The 21,807-nt window shown below is 53.7% G+C and overlaps 1 protein-coding gene across 1 annotated transcript in view; it reads right to left on the reverse strand.

Annotated features, from left to right (window-relative positions):
• AGBL1 (AGBL carboxypeptidase 1) overlaps positions 1-21,807 on the reverse strand; it is a 636,726-nt gene that overhangs the window by 290,269 nt on the left and 324,650 nt on the right. Inside the window, exon 19 of the mRNA XM_070053460.1 lies at positions 4,102-4,231. Within this exon, the coding sequence (XP_069909561.1) occupies positions 4,102-4,231 (130 nt within the window). The remainder of the gene's footprint in view (positions 1-4,101; positions 4,232-21,807) is intronic.

The following is a 21,807-nucleotide window of genomic DNA, read 5'->3' on the forward strand; positions in this document are numbered from 1 at the left end:
TCCCTCTTGCCCTGCCGCGTATTCTCCATGCCAGTCGGTGTTTTGGGGGCGGCCTCCTCTGTCTTCCAGTCTCATTTTAAAGCCGTAGAACTTCGCTCTTTTTTATTGGGTTTTAATTGTCTGCATTTAGCTAAGTGTGTGCCTCTGGTGAAAAGCGCAGATCTCACCCGCACTCAGTGAGTCTGATGGCCCCGACGCCCTTTCACGCGATCCCCTTCCCGGGGCAACCACTGCCCTAATTCCCATCTTAACAGTCACCTGTCCTGACCTCGCGCCTCGCATCCGTGGGGGCTCAGAGCATGCTGTCACTGGCGCGCGGAATCTTCCAGTCAACATAATAGCTCTGAAAGCCACGCCTGTTGGCAGGTGCAGCCCAGTTAACAGATTGTGTGAAAACAGAGGGAAAGGCTCAGCCGTCTTCAAGCAGACGGCCCCTCCAGCCTCCAGCCTTCCCAGAATCCTGAGATGAAGTGACCCAACCGTCTGTGTCCCAGCAACACCTCCCACGAGCCTTCGCTACGGTTTTGTACCGCACCGGTTTCTTTGCAGACCTGACCCCCCTTCCCATCAAAGTAAACTGAGCTCCTCCAAGAAAAGGACAATCTCTCAATCCTCCTCTGTCCCTGGTCCCCAGCACGCCGATGTCACACAGGCTGTGTGCATGGAGAGACAGGTGGAGGACTTCTCAAATGGGAGGGTGGGTGGAAAGACAGAAGGATGAGCAGAGGACAGATACGGGCTCGGAGAGGTGGCAGGGAGGATGGACGGACGGACGATGGCTGGACGATGGGTGGGTGGGTGAATGAACGATGGGTGGCGGGCAGGCAGATGGGTGGGAGAAACAGTGTGCGAATACGGCCACATGGCCCACGAACTGAACGGCTTCTCTGGTCTTGAGCAACTCCTGGGCACTCTCTCCTACGGCCCCGCAGTCTCACGGGTGCTGGGCACTTGTGTTACCCTGCGCAGCAGGAGGAAGCCACCTGAGGGGCATCTAGGACAGGTGACATCCTAACCGCAGGAGGGACTTCCCAGCACTCCAGAAAACACCGTACACGAGACAGAGGTCGGCTACAGCTAATCCCGACAATGCAGCCCTAAGTCAGTCCAGCACAGTGGAGACCCCCGGGGCTGGACAGGCCGGGAGCTGAGTGAGTGGCAGTGTCTCTGCTGCCGGCAGGGGGCTGCTCCAACACAGCTTTGTGGGTGACTGGGAGGTGACGCTGAGCCTGCCGGAGAGCTCGGTGACACCGTGAACAGCATTTAGTGCTCAGCTGTTTCTCACCCACCGCTCAGATGGTCCCAGCAGGGAACACGTCTGCGGCTGTCATGTTGGTAGCTAATTAATGTTTATTTATATTTTTAAACAAGGCTTTCACCTGTCACGCTTTAAAATAAACGTTCCACTCTTCAATGAGAGATTGTCAGAGCTCAGAGGCTTCCTGCTCTGTTGTGAGCGGAACGCGTGTGGGTTTACATGTGCGGGAGACGGTTCTCTCCTTCCGAGTCTCTGTCCCCTCCCGGAGGCTGAAGCTCCCCTTCCGGGCCTCCCCTCTGAGAGGGGGCCCTGCTAAGCAGCTCCTGAGCTTGCCCCCAGCGGCGGCCAGCTGCGAATGCAGTGCCTGGCAGCCACGGGGGAGGGAGCTGCCATGGAAACTCCACCCACCTTACCAGTGCAGACCCAGTATTCCCAGGGAGAAAACGCCAGCTTCGTCACCAGTGCAATGGGGGGTGACCTACTGAGTGCGGCGCACCTTTCAAAGAAGGGCGGGGCCCTTGGTGGGAGACGGAGAGCAGGCTTTATACCCCTGGGGTATTCCCTGGCATCCGAGTGGGCTCTGTCTCCCCGAGGACGTGGGCCATTCAGATGACCGATGCTAGCAGTGACAGTGGCCACCCCGGGCTCCCGGGTAGCAGGCTGACCTCTAGAGAGGCAGTTATTAGGATCGGTCGCGTGGGGCCTCAGGGCTACCTAACAGATCCCCAGTAAAAGTCCTGGACTCCAGGCTTTGGCGGGGGGGCTCTCAGGCTGGTACCGCATTGCTGCTGGAGAGGGAAGCCCTGCCCAGACGTCCCCCCTGACAGGGGACTCCCAGGATCCTGAACCTGCTGCTCCATGACCCCGCCATCCAGCCTTTTCCCTCTGTGACTTTCCTGCACAGCCTCACTGCACCGGCTGCCATGGTTACGTACGGCAGCACCCTGGGTTCTGTGACGGCTTCTAGAGAATCAGTGACCGGATTGGTCTGGGGACCCTCAAAGGTCGCGCGCTGGAGGGAGGTGGACTCCAGGGTGGAATCAAACTCTGCTGTGGCACTTCTAGTGGCCTCTTGGCAAACATTTGGCCGCTTCATCTCTTCCGAGGCTAAGTCAGCCTGTGCACCTCGTATGCATCCATCTCCCAGCGGTCACTGGTGCACCGTTTGGTCACACAGTGGTGGCGGTCACGGCACAGATGACTGAGCGGGCGAATTCTGTGAGTTTCCCACTCCCGGCTGCACCCACGGGCGTGTTCACACTTTGTAGCCAGCATTTGCACGGCTACTTGGCTGTGCCTCTTCCTGTCTTGAGCCGAAGTCTCGGGTTTCTCTCGTCGATCCCACGGCACAGCAGCCTTAGGAGAAAACCCTGGACACGTGAGTACCTCGCACCGCGGCAGAACCGCCTTGAGAATTCACTAAGCCCTGGCACGTGGACAGGAACACCTGGAGATTTCTCCACGTGCTACTCAACAGGTGTGTGATTTTCCTCCTTGCCCAATAACTGAAAAGCAGGCAAGTAAAGACCAAGAAAGTGGCATGAAGTAAAATTCCTGGCTCAGTTTTCAGCAGTGCACACTGAACCCAAGGTTTGCCCTGTTGTGGAATGAACTGTGCCTCGTGGAGCTGCAACCCCTCATCCCTGGGAGTGCAGCCTTGCTTGAAAATCCGTTCCCTGCACTAGAGCTAAAGCCACAGCGGGGCCCTGCCGAGCTGGGCTGAGCCTAACGCACTGAGTGACGTTTATTAGAAACGGGCACCAGAGAGAGACGCACACAGAGGGAAGACGGCCTCATGGACGGGGGAGTCTGGGGGGGGGGGGTCTCACAGCCAAGGAGCAGCAACAGTGCTGCCACCACCAGGACCCGTCAGAGGCAAAGGCGGCCTCTCCGGCGAGCAGACAGAGCAGCAAAGAGCGCCGGTTTCCGGTGTTTAAGACGTGCCGTGTGTACTTGTCTGCTGTGGCAGCCACAGGAAACCAAGGCAACTCCCCCGCCCCACACGAGCTTCTCACACCAGGGCTGTGCCTAAGTCCGGTTTTCTTTTCCCTTTATAAATATTAATCTATGGTATTTAAGGGGGAGAGAGAGAGATCTCGTTTCCACTTGCTTATTTTCCAAACGCCTGCCAGAGCCAGGAGCCAGGAGCCCTATCCTTGACTTCCAAGTGGGTGGTGGGGACCCAAGGACTCGAGCCATCACCTGCTTCCTCCAAGGGTGTGCAATAACAGGAAGCCGGCATGGAGAGCTGGGCTGGAGCACGAACCCAGGCACTCCAATGTGGGATGCAGAGCCCCGAAGGGTGCCTTAGGCACTGTGCCAGCCCCGACCTGTGGGCTCGCTCTCCTGGAGGGCGGCAGGAGCCGGGTGGGCAGACTCACCACGGGACGCCGGCTGCACCCCATCCCCACTCCCACCCCCACCCTGCCACGTGTGGGCTCACTCTCCTGGAGGGTGGCGGGAAGCGGCCCAGAGCCGGCAGGGTGCTGGGGTAGGGTGGGCAGCGACTCACCACGGGACGCCGGCCGCACCCCACCCCCACTCCCACCCCCACCCTCACCCTGCCACGTGTGGGCTCACTCTCCTGGAGGGTGGCAGGAGCCGGGTGGGCAGAGACTCACCACAGGACTCCAGCGGCACCCCATCCCCACCCCCACCCTGCCACGTGTGGGCTCACTCTCCTGGAGGGTGGCAGGAGCCGGGTGGGCAGAGACTCACCACAGGACTCCAGCGGCACCCCATCCCCACCCCCACCCTGCCACGTGTGGGCTCACTCTCCTGGAGGGTGGCAGGAAGCAGCTCGGAGCCGGCAGGGTGCCGGGGTGGGGTGGGCAGCGACTCACCACGGGACGCCGGCCGATGCTGCTCAGGTAGAGGAGGAGGCCTTTGGCGTGGTACACGGTGGGCTGCCGCTGAGCCGTGGGAGACAGCCACTGCCTGTTCAGGTCTTCCCCGCTCAGCGAGCACCTGTGACTGAGCAGAAAACAATAAGCAAAAACATGCTTAGAGGAAGACAACCTGAGACAATGAAGCTCGACCAGACAAACTAACAACAAGTCCCGCTTCCCTCGGACTTCTGCCCGTCGGTGTGGATTCCGGAGAGCTGCAGATCCACCCTTACGCTGCCAAAGGACCGTGGTCATTCACGGTGTCTGACTTAACACTGCACTGCTGGAGTTTCAGAACGGGGTCTGGGAAGTGTTCCCCAGCGCCACCTCCACGGAGGAAAATCCAGTCATTTCTCCGGGCTGCGGCCGCCAGTCCCACAGATAAGCGCTCTGGCTCATCCATCACACTGGGTGTGCTGCATGTGCTGTTCCAGCGGCCCATAACCATGAAGCAGATACTGTTGCACCTCACTGAAGAGACTGAGCTTAGCAATGATTGAATAGTGGCCCAGGCGCTCACAACCACAGGCAGGCTATCTGCTGGGTCCTGTTTGCCTCTCACACTCAGATCTGCTGTCCTAGGGCACTGCCGCCGCCCCGGGCTGTGCAGGACGTGGTAAAGCCTGCCTCCTTCCAGAGAGCATCACAGGGTGTCAGACCTAAAGGGGGCAAGAGCATAATCCCCTCGTTTTGAGAAAGGAGGTGTCTGCTCTCGGAGCTCCAGGCGGATTTGCAAAGGTGGCCCAGCTGGGTAGGGGTGGCCCTGACGGCCACTCTGAGCCGGGAATCTCAGAGCCCGAGTCATCCGAGAGGCCCACAGCCAGGCGAGGTGCTTCCTGTCCTGCCAGGCCACTATCTCCCCAGCAGGGTTCCCGAGCCAGGTGCCGCCACCGCCCCGTCACCGGCCCTGCCAGCCCCGCCACCCCAGGCCTCTGCTTCCAGCCTCCAGGGAGTCATCCGTGCTGGGCTCTCAGAGATGGGTCCTGAGTTCCCAGGCCACTGTCTTCTACGCGTGCCCACTGCAGTGGTAGCCCGAGGAGCACCCAATCAGAGACTCTGAAAACCCCTTCCAGTGGGCTAATTTTACTTCCCTTTCCTCCCCCGTTAAACGGACAGCTGCCTGGGGGGTGAGGACAGCTTCTCGGTTACCGAGAAAACCCTGAGAGGGAGCGGAGGCGAAGCTCGCTCATCCATCGGCCTCCCCGCTCACGGCGTGTTCACGTGTGTGCTCCTGGATTACCCTCAACCACCGGCTTCCTGCGGCGCGTCAGCCTCCGCACGCATCACGGGGACTGAACACCCTCAGAGTAATCATTCATCCCCGATTTCCCCATTCCAATGTTTTGACTTAGAAATGGTAGGTTTGCGCATCTTCCTCGCTGGCGTTTTATCCTTTTTCTCCCTCCCTTCCTCTTTTCAGCGACAATGACATCGAGAAACAGGCTGATCTGTTCTGCCTGGCGACCGAGGAGGAAGGGGAAGTGTGAGGCGGATCTCTGACGCCCACAGTCAGGGAAGGGGCGGGCGTGCAGACTTGTCCCGAGCACCTTTGCTGCGATCAACTAATTTCCTTCTCAAATCAAGGCACTTGCAGGTGCCGTGTCCCAGGGCTCGGGTCTGCCTAACCCCCTGGGATGCCGCTCCCTGCCCTGACCTGGATTCTCAGCCATAGGCAGAGTTTGTTTTCCCCCGGTAACACTGACCATGATTAAATCAGCCAAGGCCCTTTAAAAGCGTTTCTATTTGTGCAGATGAAAATGCGAGTGTTGTACGCGTCCGCTCAGCAGCAATTCCGTGTTGCGCTCCACCAAGTGCAGGGCAACGTCTGTGTGGGACGGCCCCGGGTCACCACGCAGCAGGAACACAGTTCTCCATCGCAGCCCCCAGACAGGACACGCAGGGTCTGCACTGGAGCCGGAAGCAGCCGGGGCTTGGGTGAGACGACCTGGTCCCAGCTCCCAGCCATCACCAGTGTGGGGATCTGTGTCCTCATGTGGGGAAAATGTGAATGCGCTGAACCCACCTCTCCAGAGCCAGTCTGGGAATTCAGTGACACAGTCTCTGGCTTCAATACCCCCATGGAAACTCCCTGTGGAATGCCGTCCACACCCAAGACTAACCCACACCTGCACCACGCCTGTCACAGGGAGGCACAGCACAGCTCTGTGGCTCCTCAGGACACATAATCTGGTGGCTTCGCAAGCTGGGCAGAGGGACAAGACCTTGGAGACGGGCCCCAGGTGAGACACACGGTCACGCGCTCAGGTGCTTGCTCTATCTAATTATTTATTTAACAGAGAGGGAGACAGAAGCGGGGTCGGGGGGGCGGGGGAAGCACTCATGTCTCTCAGCTGGCCCACTCCCCAAGTTCCTGCAACAGCCAGGACTAAGTAGGGGCCAGAGTTGGGAGCCGGAATTTCAACTTGGACCACCCACGTGAGCGCCAGGGACCCCATCACTTGGACCACTGCCTGCTGCCGTGCAGGGCGCACATCACAGCAGGAAGCCGGCATCAAGGCTGGAGCCACGTTTGAGCTCAGGTCCTCAGCAGTGGGACGCGGGTGTCGTAGCAGCTGGACCAACGCCCACTCTTGAGATCAGCTTCAAGGAGCAGGAGACCTGAGCACACCTACCAGTAGACAGTAGGGCTGAGCAGAAAAGAATTCATCTAAGAACAAAATGCAAAGGAATCATCGACAGAATTCGCTGGAACTCAGATGTTCTCACTGCACGAGGGAAGTTGGCATCTAAGTTCATCCAAGTGAGGAGAAGACACAGGGAAGCCAGGGCAGCTAGCAGACGTGGACAGGGCCGGAGGCGGTGGCTCTCCCCGTGGGCACGCAAGGCTGTGTGGCTGAGGACCCCCCACGCGTGTGTGAGTGCAGGGCGCTGGGACGGCAGTGCCTGCGGATGCCTCTGGCTCCGGGGGCTCCCGGATCTGTGCAGCTGCCAGGGACTGCAGTAGTACTGCACCTCGCTGAAGTGCCTCTCCTTTTAAAGCAAGTCCATTCGCTTCCAGTCTCTCCATCCATTTGGCATCTCTGTGTTGACAACACCAGAGATGCAGTCAGGAATCGCTGCACTTTCTGAAAATGAAACGCACCCGTCTTGTTATCTACTGTAGCATTTCTGAAATGACAGCTGCTCCCTCTGTGTAGGGAGAATTAGCAGATGGACAGCGAGGACTGGCTGGTGATAAATTCAGTGCCTATAATTTCTGAAAAGGGGTCATCCCTCAAATAGAGTCTGAAGTCCTGCTTCACTTATGAGAAGAATAAAATGGTGATATTGCTATTTTTTCCACTAAAAATCACGAACTTACAAGGAAAAAAGAATCCACTTCCTTTTTGTTTCAGAGGTGAAGTCATTTGATCCAAACTGACCCTCCCGATTTTTCAGAATTTAAGTAGAGGATGGTTTAAGACCAAGTCTAGATGAAAAAGTGTGCCAGACGTAGGGTGCCCGGCCACCCAATTTGTCAGGAGTGTGGGTGCAGGAGCCCACCCACCTGGGTGTCGGGAGTGTAGACACAGGAGTCCTCCCACCTGGGTGTCAGGAGTGTGGACGCAGGAGTTCACCCACCTGGGTGTCGGGAGTGAGAACACAGGAGCCCTCCCACCTGGGTGTCGGGAGTGTAGACGCAGGAGCCCTCCCACCTGGGTGTGGGGAGTGTGGACGCAGGAGCCCACCCACCTGGGTGTGGGGAGTGTGGACGCAGGAGCCCACCCACCTGGGTGTCGGGAGTGAGAACACAGGAGCCCTCCCACCTGGGTGTGGGGAGTGTGGACGCAGGAGCCCTCCCACCTGGGTGTCGGGAGTGAGAACACAGGAGCCCTCCCACCTGGGTGTGGGGAGTGTGGACGCAGGAGCCCTCCCACCTGGGTGTCGGGAGTGTAGACGCAGGAGCCCTCCCACCTGGGTGTGGGGAGTGTGGACGCAGGAGCCCTCCCACCTGGGTGTGGGGAGTGTGGACGCAGGAGCCCTCCCACCTGGGTGTGGGGAGTGTGGACGCAGGAGCCCTCCCACCTGGGTGTCAAGATTGCTACGATGAAGCCTGGACACTCTGGCATCATGGAAACCCCTCAGCAGACGCAGACTGTGGGTCTGCTCTCCCTGCCCAGGTCCTGCATCTGGAAGTCCTGCAGAGCTTGGGTCCCAGAGCAGAACGGGCCTCATGGCCTTGCACCGACTTGGAGCCCCCGGTGGGGCTGCTCCCCCCACCCAGCCTCGTCCCCCTCCCTCGATGTGTGTGGCTGCATCGCCTCACAAGCACATCCTCTCCATCCCCGCCATTTGCAGCCGTGACAAGGTCTCCAACCTTTGGAACTGGGTTCGCTGGAGCCGAGCCCTCACAGTGCGCGTCTGGTCTTAAAGGAGCGTGTTCACCCAGATGCCAGGAGACGGGCAGCACAGCCAAGGGTTTCAGTGAAAGACCTTACATTTCCCGGAACCCTGACTCAAAGAACGGGCCACAAGTCAGGGGATCAAAGAGGAAAACTTCCTAAAGGAGAATCAATAAAGCTGCAGTCAGAGAAATAAAGGGCTTTTCAACACTGCCCCATCTACCCAGGCCTGTGCAACAGAGAGGCGGCGTCCATCAGAGTGCAGGAACGACTCCTGGCTCGATACTACCGGGGCCCCCAGCATGGCGAGCGCGGCTGCCCAGGAAGGCAGCCCTGCCGGAGAGGTGGCGGGCAGCGTCACCGTTCGCTGCAATCCCGGGAACGGATGCAGCCAGCGCGCGGGTGGCACGGAAGCTTCCAGAACACGGCCGAACAGCATGGGGCACCATCAGCCAGGCACGACTCCCGGAGCTTTCCAAATAATCACGGCTTAGATGGAAAAGGGACAAAAGAGGGAAAAACAAAAGGCAGCTCATTTTAAGGGCACAGTTGTTCTAAAGCCAAAGCAACCAGCGTTGCCAGGGACATATTATTATGTTCAGGACATTTTTATCACACAAAATGCTCAGAATCAATAATCCAGGAATACAAGAGACCAAAGCCAGGTGTTCCCAGCACCGCTGAGAGCCCGCAGTGGGTGAGCAGGAGCAGGGCCATCCCAGGGACCAGGAAAGCTGGGGTTCAACGAGGGAACTGCCCTGGCTCAAACGTCATCGCTGTGCAAGAAAGAACCCAAAGTGGGCGCCTGACACCGGTCAGCCCAACACGAAGGCAGCCACTCGCCATGCCCTTGTTCGTGGCCACCCAGCAGCACCCTAGGGTCCTACCTCTGAATCTGCATTTTGCAACATCCTTGGTGAGTGTGTGCACAGTTCAGTGGGAGGAGCAGTGCTGTATGCAGTACCGTAGGGCAAGAGGGAAAAGCAGCTTTTTCCAGTAAACCACTGACCCTCAGCCAGCCTCAGCGCCGCCACACTCCCGGGAACTGGAACACAGACACAGTATTTACTATCTCCAGCCTTCCCTGGAGCAGAGCCAGCACCAAAACCTTGGAGAACCCCCCCACACACACACACATACCTGACCACCCGTTCCACCCCTTCCCCCCATTATGTTAGTCTCTTGAATGTTTTCATTTGAAAGCCAACACAGAGTTAAGATTAAAATGTGTTTTCTCTAAGAATCTTGATGCATCAGATTCCACAGTACCACAACATCCAATGGGATAACTCAAAGGATCCCACAGCAAGGAGAGCTTCCACGGAAATCGGTTCAGACCGGAGCAGAGGCTGGGCCAGTCTGGCTGCAAACATAGAGGTGCCCTATAACGCCACAGGCACCAATCAAAAATATGTATTCAGTTAATTTTTTACATAATATTCCACCCCATATAAAACTGACTCCATAAAAATAAATATGGCTCCCAATTGTCTACACTCAACGGTAGAAGTTTCTGAAGGTACGTGCTGAGACTGACAAGCATCTGGGAACAATATGCAAACAGAGCTGCCCGTGAGCAGTGAACTGTGGGTTTGCCGTCAGTTCTGAGGCCGGCCAGTCCGTACCACATCGCGTCACTGCTGCAACCGGCTGAATGAGGGACCATGCAATGTGATTTGCTAGATATGAATAGCAGTGAGTTATTCAGTTTCTGAAACCTTAAATCCTTATTAAGCCTCAAAAGAAGTTGTAAATTGGGGAATTATAAAAGAAAATCTTTACAAATCAAGAGCTAACCATCACTTCCATAATGATAAAAAAAAAGCTTTTCAAAGTGCCACCCTCATTCCTCATAACAATAATCAAGAAAGACAAAGTTAGTGGATAGCACGTGCACACACACACACACACACACATTCGTAAAACCTCTTCTCTGAATATCCTAGAGGGAGAATAGGAAGACTCCCCTCAGAGGAGACACAACAGAGGAATTTCCACAGGGTAGGACTGAGGTGGACTGAAGTAACCATGACCACAGCTCTTCAGTACAGAGGGGACACATTAGCCAAGAAACAGAAAAACCCATCAGCCAGAAGAACAGAAATGGGTTGTTATATCGGAGCTGCCTGACCCACCATGGTTTCTGCAATACTGCTCACAACAGCAGAGACATGGAATCAGCCAAGGTACCCATCATCTGATGAACGCAAAGAGAAAATGTGGCATAAGCACACAGTGCACCAGGCCACCGTAACAAAGAATGAACTCCTGCCACCTGGGGCAAGACGGCTGGAACTGGAGGACCCCACCTCATGCAACATAAGCCAGATACAGAGAGATGAGTGCCATCTATCCTCATGTGGAAGCTAAGAAAAAGCCCTCAATCGAAACACAAGAGAGATTACTAGCGGCTGCAAGGGAGGCGGGGTGGAGTTTGGACCGTCCAAGCCAGAGTCGACTGAAGGAGTAAGTGCTGTGCCCCAGAGCACAGTGGATGACTGCGTCCGCAATAACTTATTATATATTTATGAGCAAACAGCAGAAAGGAGCGCCAAGTCCCCATCAATCAGGTAAAGTCAGAGACGGAGAAATGCTGACCATCCTCATCTAATCAGCACAGAGGTGTCTTGAAATGTCACAGTAGAAGGGCCAGCATTGTGATGGAGTGGGGTCAGCTGCCACCTGCGGTGCTGGCATCCCATAATTGCATCAGCCCAAGTCCTGGCTGCTCCGCTTCTGATCCAGCTCTCGGCTAATGGCCTGGAAAAGCGGAAGATGGCCCAAGTGCCTAGGTGCCTGTACCACATGGGGGACCCAGGTAGAGCTGCAGGCTCCTGGCTTTGGTCTAGCCTAGCCTCAATTGTTGCAGCCATTTGGGGAGTGAATCAGCAAATGGGAGATCTTCCCTCCCTCCCTCTCTGATTCTGTCAGTCAGTCTGTCTCTCTCTCTAACTCTGCCTTTCAAATAAATCAATAAATCTTTTATAAAAAAGTCACGGGCCAGCGCCGTGGCTCACTTGGTTAATCCTCCACCTGTGGTGCCGGCATCCCATATGGGTGCTGGGTTCTAGTCCTGGTTGCTCGTCTTCCAGTCCAGCTCTCTGCTGTGGCCTGGGAGGGCAGTGGAGGATGGCCCAAGTGCTTGAGCCCTGCACCCGCATGGGAGACCAGGAGAAGCACCTGGCTCCTGGCTTCAGATTGGAGCAGCGCGCTGGCCGTAGCAGCCATTTGGGGGGTGAACCAGCGGAAGGAAGATTTCTCTCTGTCTCTCTCTCTCTCTCTCACTGTCCACTCTGCCTGTCAGAAAAAAAAAAGTACAAAACTTATAACTTTTACATATATATATATATTTGTGTGTATACACACATACATATACACACATAGAGAGAGTTAAGTGGGAAAGAATACATAAGATTGAAGGAGACGGAAAGTGCATGCATCTATTTATTTGTGAAAAAATGCAAAAAGATAAATCAGAAGCTATTACAGTGACTGCCTACAGAAGGTGCCTGGAAATCCAGGATGAAGAGTAAGAGGGGGACTGCCCGGTGTGGAGGGGGTGCGGAGTGAGCGAGGCGCCCCTGAGTGTTTTCTGTTTTGCTTCGCGTGGTTCCAACTCTCAGCACCATGTTAATGATCCACATTCTCATGTGAACAAATAAATAAATATAATCAAACAGAGAACCGTGGAGGGACCCACGTGGATTATAAACACTTACAGTGAACTTGAACTCTACAACAAATGAACAATACCGAAAGAAGAAAAAAGAACCAACCTAAGTCACTTCAGAAAACATAATTTCAGCTACAAAATGTAAAGCTAAAGACAAAAAGGACAGCACACAAATTTGCCTTTCACAGCAGTGTGCAGCTCTGAGCTAGCAATTCTAAAATTACTTTGTGTGTATTACAGGACTGAGTAAATAAACAAATCAATTAGGAATAATAACAGCCAGGTCTCTCGCAGTCACAGAAAGGAGCTGCAAATGAAGCATTAACTCGATGAGGTTGTATTGGAATCAGAGGGATCAGCATGGGCTCAGATTTTATACAGAAAGGTAAATAAAGAAATTGATACGTGTGTGTGTGTGTGTGTTCACACACCTATGTCCTACCTCTGTCTCTGTCTACTGAGAAGACCTAGAGGTAGAAATATCCCAACAGCAAGAAACATGTGCAATGCCCAGAGCTCAGTTTCTAGGTACCATCACCCAATAAGTGCATCCAGGGCTTCTTGGAGACATGCCTGGCTCTAGAGGTGAGGCAGAGAGAGAACATAGAATAGAAAGGTAAGAAGGGGCTGGCGCCATGGTGCACTAGGTTAATCCTCCACCTATGGCCCCAGAATCCCATATGGGTGCCAGTTCTAGTCCCAGCTGCTCCTCTTCCAAGACAGCTCTCTGCTGTGGCCTGGGAAGGCAGTGGAGGATGGCCCAAGTGCCTGGGTCCCTGCACCTGTGCGGGAGACCAGAAGAAGCTCCTGGCTCCTGGCTTCAGATTTGCGCAGCTCTGGCCATTGCAGCCATTTGGGGAGTGAACCAACGGAAGGAAGACCTCTCTCTCTGTCTGTCTGTCTCTCTCTCTCTCTCACTGTTTGTAACTCTACCTGTTAAATAAATAAAGAAAATCTTTAAAAAAAAAAAAAAAGGAAGGAAACTGAAAAATAAGGAGAACTTGCTGGAATGACAGAGATTGATTCTAAGAGAACCTTAATGGCCGAATGAGTTGAGATTTCACAATCAAATAAGAGGATTATATAATAACCCATAGAATAAGCACTCATCATATCACACTGATATATACAAACCAAGGAGTAGAGGAGAAAGGATGGCTCCTTGGTAGAAATTCAGTTAACAAGCAGGAGTGAGGAAAATGGAGGCTATCACTTGGCAAACCCCACAGGAAAAACCGCTGAACACAAAGAACCAGCAGTGGATGCTATACCAGCAGGTGAAAGAAAAGCCAGCGGCAGACGTCGACACTCTCCAGGAATCTTGCCCCACACGCGCCAAAGGGAAAAATCACAAGTCACGGTGAGAAGCCCAGCTGACACCAGCTCACCAAATGCCCACTGGTGAGGCAGGACGGCGTGACACGCTGAGCGCAGCACCACGTCCCCCGTGAGGGTGTGCTCTCACCCACAACGTGAAGTAACTGCTCATCCCAAGGACGCAGCCCCCACACGCAAATCAAGGCAGAGTCTAAATAACGGCCAGTTCTCTGTAAACACGTCTGGTCAAGAGCAGGAAAACAGCCCAAGGGGGTCCCGTGGGCTGGAGGAGGTCTCAGACAGGACTGCTGACCCTGGAGCTGTGACGGGAAGGGGCAGGGAAGGAAAACGGAGCAATGCATGCACGGTTTTGTTTTATTTTATTTTTTTGACAGGCAGAGTTAGTGAGAGAAAAAGAGACAGAGAGAAAGGTCTTCCTTTTTCCATTGGTTCACCCCCCAAGTGGCCACCACGGCTGGTGCTCTGCGCCGATCCGAAGCCAGAAGCCAGGAGCTTCCTCCTGGTCTCCCATGGGGTGCAGGGCCCAAGCACTTGGGCCATCCTCCACTGCCTTCCCTGGCCACAGCAGAGAGCTGGTCTGGAAGAGGAGCAACTGGGACAGAATCTGGCGCCCTGACTGGGACTAGAACCTGGGGCACTGGCGCCACAGGCAGAGGACTAGCCCAGCAAGAGGGGCGCCAGCTACAATGCATGCAGAGTTATTGACACTGGAATCTCATGCACATTTCCTGGTTTCAGCCATTACTCTGTGGCTATGAGAGGTGCTCCCATTTGAGGAATATGGGTGAACTACATACAGAAATTTATATACAACTTGTTATTGCAACTTGTTTTTACCAAAAAAAGTACATGATACATAGTTAAAGAGTTTTCTTAAAGTTATAACTTGAAAATGCAACATGGAAATATTGTTCTATAATTTATGAGAAAACAACATAGGAATTAGCAAACCTCAAAAATGAGGTAACAATGGTTAGGAAAAGAAAATGAAAACTATGATAGAAAAGACAGAAAAGTGAATAAATATGGCAAATAATGCCTTGAGGTAAAAACAGTGTAATGATAAAACATTTTTTAATCACAAGGAAACAGATTAAAAGGATTTAAGACAAAGTAACAGATATTGAAAATAGGCAAGGAGCATCCAACACACAAATAATGGTAACTCCAAAGAGAGAAATCAAGGATCAGAAGAAACCTTAAAACTCAAATAAGAGCTGGCACAGTGGCGTAGTGGGCTAAGCCTCTGCCTGCAGCGCCAGCATCCCATATGGATGCCAGTTCAAGTCCCAGCTGCTCCATTTCTGACCCAGCTCTCTGTAATGGCCTGGGAAAGCAGAAGATGGCCCTACTGCTTGGGCCCCTGTACCCACGTGGGGGACCCGGAAGAAGCTCCTGGCTCCTGGCTTCGGATTGGCTGAGCTCTGGCCACTGCGGCCACCTGGGGAGCGAATCAGGATGGAAGAACTTTCCCTTTGTCTCTTCCCCTCTCAGTCTATAACTCTACCTCTCAAATAAATTTAAAAAATTAAAAAAAAAAAATAAGAAATTGCTCATTGGGACCTGCATTGTGGTGCAGCAGGTAAAGTTGCAGCCTCAGTGCCCGCACCCCATTTGAGCACGAGTTCAAGTCCCAGTTGCTCCACTTCCAATCCATCTCCCTACCAATGCAGCTGGGAAAGCAGCAGAGGACGGCCCAAGTGCCTGTTCCCGTGCACCCACACGGGAGACCTGGGTGAAGCCCTGGCTTTGGACTGGCCTGACTTCGCTACAGCAGCCATCTGGGGAGTGAACCAGCAGATGGAAGACCTCTCCCTCTCTCACACTCTCTGTCTCCCCCTTCTCTAAATACTCTGCCTTTTAAATAAATACATCTTTTTTAAAAAAGAAAATGCTCATGAAATCATGAAATCGTTTTTTAAAAATCCAAGCTGCACACTTAAATAGTGTTTTATAAATCTGAGAATATTGATCCAGAACAACCAATAGCAAGACAAAATCCAATAATAGGACTGAAATTTAATGAACAGGAAACTCTGGGAACTTAAGTAACAAGAAGATGCCATTCCAAGCTGAATATTATATTACCCCTTTGTGACGGCAACGCTTCAGGAGAAAATTGCTTGCGGATATTGGAAGCATTAAGTAAGATATTTAAAGAAAGAGGATGTGGCCGGCGCCGCGCCTCACTAGGCTAATCCTCCGCCTTGCGGCGGCGGCACACTGGGTTCTAGTCCCGGTCGGGGCGCCAGATTCTGTCCCGGTTGCCCCTCTTCCAGTCCAGCTCTCTGCTGTGGCCCGGGAGTGCAGTGGAGGATGGCCCAAGTGCTTGGGCCCTGCACCCCATGGGAGACCAGGAGAAGTACCTGGCTCCTGCCATCGGATCAGAGGAGTGCGCCGGCCGCAGCGTGCTGCCGCGGTGGCCATTGGAGGGTGAACCAACGGCAAAGGAAGACCTTTCTCTCTGTCTCTCTCTCTCACTGTCCACTCTGCCTGTCAAAAAATAAAATAAAATATAATAAATAAATAAAGAGGATGTGAGGCGATGGCTCTATAGCCAGCGAAACTGATATCCAGCACAGAGGAGTGCAGTCATTACCAATATTCAGGAACACGGGCGGTATTATCTGCCATGGTCACGTCTTCACGACTGCACTGGAGTAACCAGCTGGGTGACCACGACGAGCACATGGTGTGGCCGGAACCGAGGACCTCTGGGACGCCACCGCTGTGTGCTCCACGAGAAGTTCAGCCCTTCAGAGACAGGGCGGCGCCGAGTCTGCCTCCAGTCCTCGGGGCACGAGAAGGCACCCGTCCCACAGAAAGTTCTGGAAGAACTTGCATCGATGTGAATAAGATTATGTGTTTAAATTTCTTACGTGAAATGAAACCGATTGGAAAACAAATCAAATGCTTGCTGCTGCCACAAAGGCAAGAACACATTATTCTGCACATTTAGCACACACAGCTGTGATGTCTGTGGCGTGAAATAAAATGGGTAATGACTGCGCTTCGTGCAGTATCACAAGTTCCTACCACCATGTGAAGAACGGACGAGGCACAACTCAGCCTCTCATTCTACTCGTCGTCAAAGCACCATCCCCAGCCGTAGTCCCGTCTGCGTGCCCCGGAACCCCACCTTCATCCCCACCCTGGAACCCCACCTTCATCCCACCCTGGAACCCCACCTTCATCCCCACCCCAGAACCCCACCTTCATCCCCACCCCGGAACCCCACCTTCATCCCCACCCTGGAACCCCACCTTCATCCCCACCCCAGAACCCTGCATTAGGCCCCACTGTGGAACTCTGCATTCGGCCCCACCCCGGAACCCTGCATTCGGGCCCACCCCAGAACCCCACCTTCATCCCCAGCCCGGAACCCTGCATTCGGCCCCACCCTGGAACCCAAACCTCACCCCAAGCCCTGGCGAGCTCCTTGCCTGCATCATCTCCAGGAGACCCTGCCACAACCCTACAGGCATTTGGCAGCTGGAAGGTCCTGTGCCTGGACGCCTTCTGGGTGGAGAGGAAACAGAGGAGAGTGGTCCTGGGAGCCCAGAGCCTCAGGGGGCTCCTCGAGCCCTCGGGAATCGGAGACGGGAGTGTTTCCCAGCGGAGGGCTCTGGCACCACCCTGGGGACCACTGTGTGGGGTGCCTGTGGGACCTGGGAGCCAACTTTGCATAAGAAATGTTTTCTCTGTTTAGTGTTTTTTTTTTTGACAGGCAGAGTGAACAGTGAGAGAAAGAGAGAGACAGAGAGAAAGGTCTTCCTTTGCCGTTGGTTCACCCTGCAATGGCCGCTGTGGCCAGCGCACCGTGCTGATCCAAAGGCAGGAGCCAGTTGCTTCTCCTGGTCTCCCATGGGGTGCAGGGCCCAAGCACTTGGGCCATCCTCCACTGCCTTCTTGGGCCACAGCAGAGAGCTGGCCTGGAAGAGGAGCAACCGGACAGAATCCGGCGCCCCGACCGGGACTAGAACCCAGTGTGCCAGCGCCGCAGGCGGAGGATTAGCCTGTTGAGCCGTGGCGCCGACCCTCTGTTTAGTGTTTTAAAAGCCCTGGCCTAAGAGTCCAGTGTCATGCCTTGACCACAAGTCCCAGAAACCTTTGCATTCAGCTTTCTTGTCTGTAAAAACCGAATGCTCCCCTTCACACTTGTCCAAGCTGCTGTAAGACATGAAATGACATTCAACAAATAAGAGTTATATAAAAACATATCGTTCACTAACTCACCAAACATTTGTTATTCAGCCAAAACACCTACTGTGTGTCAGACACCATGTGCACCCTGGGGAGCACAGCAGTGAAGGGCCCTGCTGGGAATTCCATCTGGGGTTAACATCAAGTGGCCACTCAACGCAGGACCCACGTGAGCCCTGGACACGCACCCCCAGTGCAGTGGCTGCCTGCAGCGGCTGGCAGATGCACCTTCTCCAAGACAGGAAGCTCGGCTCCCCGCTCTGCTGCTGCCCGGGTGTCTCTGCTCTGCAGGGCCAATATCCAAATTCAGGCCCCAGTGTGTCCCACTGGCAGTTCAACAGACTGAATGGCGGAACGTGGTCACTCCTGGTCACTCTGCCTCAGCCGGGGCCACCTCCGCGTGGGGCAGTCTGCTCTGATTACAAGTCACTTTCTTTTACTTGTTGGAATAAATCTCTGTAGAAAATAACTCATGTAAAGTTCAATACTAAAGACATGGAAAAAACGAAAGTGTTTTTCAGAGGAGAATGGAATTCCATCTTCTGCCCCTAATGCAAAAGCGGACGGAGCTCCCAGTGAGAGTTCTCTAAGAGGCTGTGGCAGCCAGGGTCCCTCATATCCAGAGACCCCAGCTCCTCTTCCAGGGCAAAGGGAAGTCAGAGCTCCTCACTGGTTCCCTTTTGTAGCCCTCCAAAGCGTCCCTTGAATTACGGGAATGTTTCCTTGTGGGACAGAGGCAAACCAGAGAGTTACACTCCCCGATGGGTTCGCGAGCCCCAAGGTGCCTCCAGGGGGCCCCAGCTCTGGCCTTCCCTGCTGACCACAGTGAATGAAGGTGCTTCCTGCAGAGGTGTCGGCGCCATCAGCTCTGGTGTGTGATAAAGTCCAGATGAGCCTCCTGGGGGAGCAACAGACCCGGAAAAATACATTCTGCTCACTGGCACTTCCAGAAGCTGCGGGACATCCAGACCCACCCAGAAAGCACTGGTGGCTGCCAACGCTGGCCCAGGTAAAGGGACGAAAGTCACCCTGGGACTCGGGACATCCTTGAGGTCCTGGCAGAAGTGGGACGAGGAGGGCCAGGGTACTCACAGCGCTGAGGGAAAGCTCAAAGAACACCGGAGCCTCCGTCCACGCTGCGGCACCTGCTGAGAGCAATGGCGGCAGCTGCCTGGACTTCGCTTGATTCAGAGCTGTGTGCGTTTAAAACAAAAAAGGGTGGGACGCATGATCTGTAGCTAAAGTGAGTTTCCCTTTCAAGCATCCATAATTAGGGGTAAAGACACGCAAAAGAAAAGAGAAAGAGACGCATGGGGGGGGGTGTGGGGGGGCACACGATGAAGCTTCATCCTTTGAAACAGAAATGCAGTCCCAGAAAACCTGTCCGGGACTCGCCTCCCTTCTCTGGATGGCAGCCAGCGTCTTCTCATCTCCTGCCATTCCTAGCGTTTTTCCTCCAACTTGACACAATCCCAAACTGATATTCAAATTCTGGCAGTGGCTTCCTGTGACCTGAAGCAGGCTGGGTTTTAAGAGCTTCCACGAGCTGGTCTCAGGTTACCAATCCAACGGACTTCTTCCCACACTGAGCCAGTGTTACAGCAAAGCCAAATTCCCATCCGTGCGCCCCCACGGTCGAATCCTCGCTGCTGCAGATAGAAACGGCTGGTTCCTGACCCGTTCTCTCCTGTGTCCACCTGTACTCAGGAACTCTCTCAGGCCCTGTCCCTTTCACGAATCTTTGACTTCTCCAACCCATAGCAGCCTCTGCATCCTCACGCCTCCGTGAGAAAACAAGTTAGTGAGGAGTCACATCAGTGTCACCAGGGTCAGGCTGTGTGTTCAAGTCTGTCTCTACTACTCACTTCACAACTTTGGCCAAATTACTTAACTTTGCCAAGAGTAAGAGTCTTCAGTATCAGACGAGGAGTGCATGTGCCGTTGAATCTTCACCTTAGGGCATATTAGTATTTAACTCACAAGATTTTGTTTATTTCTCTCTTAGAATTAAGTGACATAACACACTGAAAGCACTTAGCAAACGCTTAGCACATCATCAGTGATCAACAAATGTTTGTGTTTTTTCCAAGCGGCTCTTCCGCATTCGCATTTGCATCCCATCAAATACTGTGTGAGCGTCTGCATAGCTGCACCACGGACACAGCCTACAAATCACGGAGGAGAGCTGTGCGTCTTCAGTGTGCATCCAGCCTGCTCCAATACTTAGCATCGCACCCTACGTTAAATGGGTCTCGATAACTATTCGTTACATCAAGACTTAGAGATAATTAGATCATCAATATTGCACTTCTTCTGAGACTTTCAGTAAACCATGATAATAAAACAGTTTATATTTATCATTTAATCCTCAAAACAATCTATTTCATATCTGAGGGAACTCTAGTTTAATAGGTTTACGCAAGTGTCTTTAGTCATATCAAGGGGACATCAAAAACTGTCTGGAAAAATGGAATGAAAAAATAAGCTGTCTGGGCATAACAAATTCTTGAAAATCACTGCATTTTTTCCTTAATACGCATCTCCCATGGACTTTTGAGGACCCTCACACTTTACATAAGAATGTGAACCCAGGTCTTGCCCCAGATACAAACAGGTGTCCAGGAGGGGTCTGAAAGCTCCCTCCGTCCGAGGACAGTCCTCCTGCAGCCTCTCCTGCCCCCCGCCCTTGCTCCGAGGGCAAGGTCATTGCTCTGAGGTCGCCGTGCCCCAGTGTGGCAGGAAAAGCTTCCGCGCTGGCTGGAATCTCAGCCACGTCCTCTGGAGTCCATGCAGGTGAGGGATGTGACTCTCTCTCTCTCTCTCTCTCTCTCTCTCTCTCTCATACACACACACACATACACACACATACACACACACACACGCACACACACACTCTTCCATGAATTTTTCAAAAGGCAAATAACCAAGTCTTAGCTTCACAAACACCCACGGGAAGAGCACCAACCACGCTCTCTCTCTCAGTGCAGTGGGACCACTGTACCCCAGGCACCGTTCTCTCAGCTCTAGAACCTCGGCGCCCCTCTGCCTCCTCTCACCTCTACTCCCCTTCATCAACAGAGGAGACAGAAGGCAGCCACACACGCCCCGTCCGGGTCAGCTCCACCTCTGACCCCTAATCATTTCCTTTGCTGCCCACCCGGACCATCCTCACCCTGGGCCAGGACGCACACCACACCCTCAGAGTCGGCCATTCCTTCCTCTCCCACTCCCTGCCATTCCAACCCCACTCTGAATGACCATCACTCCAGAAGACCCGACCTGCACAGCCCCAGTCAACTCTCCAAGCTCAGCTCCTACGACTTTCACTTTCACTTTCTTTTGTTTCTCCTCACTCTGTGAGGCCCCTCCCCTGCGGGGCGTCTGCATCTACCTGGTGACGTCTTTCCCAGATGGCCACTGTCTCCTTACTCTAGGTACTTGAGCTTCTCCTAAATGTTGGGTTTTTCTTAAGATTTTTTATTTATTTGAAAGCAAATTTAGAGAGAGAGAGAAAGGTTGAGAGAAAGAGAGAAGAGAGAGAGAAAGAGAGAGAGAGAATCTTCCATCTGTTGGTTCACTCCCCAAATGGCTGCAAAGGCCAGGCCTGGGTGGATCCAAAACCAGCAGCCAGGAGCTTCTTCCGGGTCTCCCACATGGGTGCAGGTGCCCAAGGACTTGGGTCATCCTCCCACTGCTTTCCCAGGCCACAGCAGAGAGCTGGATCAGAAGTGGAGCAGCCAGGACTCGAACTGATACCCATATAGAATGGCGGCACTGCAGGCAGTGGCTTTCCCTGCTACACCACAGTGCTGGCCCCTGAATATCATTTTATCAGAGGTGCTTCTGTCTACCCTACAACACCTGTTGACTTCCATCCTTTCACATTATCTTGGTCACTGTATGAGCAGCACCATCCACCACCTAACTACACCTACACCTTCAGTTTAGTTGACGATAGCAATGACATGGACTGTGCCGTTTTGCCCAACCACCGTGTCCTCGGCACGAACAACAATGCACTTAGAGCTCAATGCAGAGTTAGTAACATGAGTGAATTCTTCCATCTCTAGCCTCTGGGAAGCAGATTTCACAGTATGAGTATAT

The sequence above is a fragment of the Oryctolagus cuniculus genome, chromosome 12 (assembly GCF_964237555.1).
Source record: "Oryctolagus cuniculus chromosome 12, mOryCun1.1, whole genome shotgun sequence".
Taxonomy (NCBI): Eukaryota; Metazoa; Chordata; class Mammalia; order Lagomorpha; family Leporidae; genus Oryctolagus; species Oryctolagus cuniculus.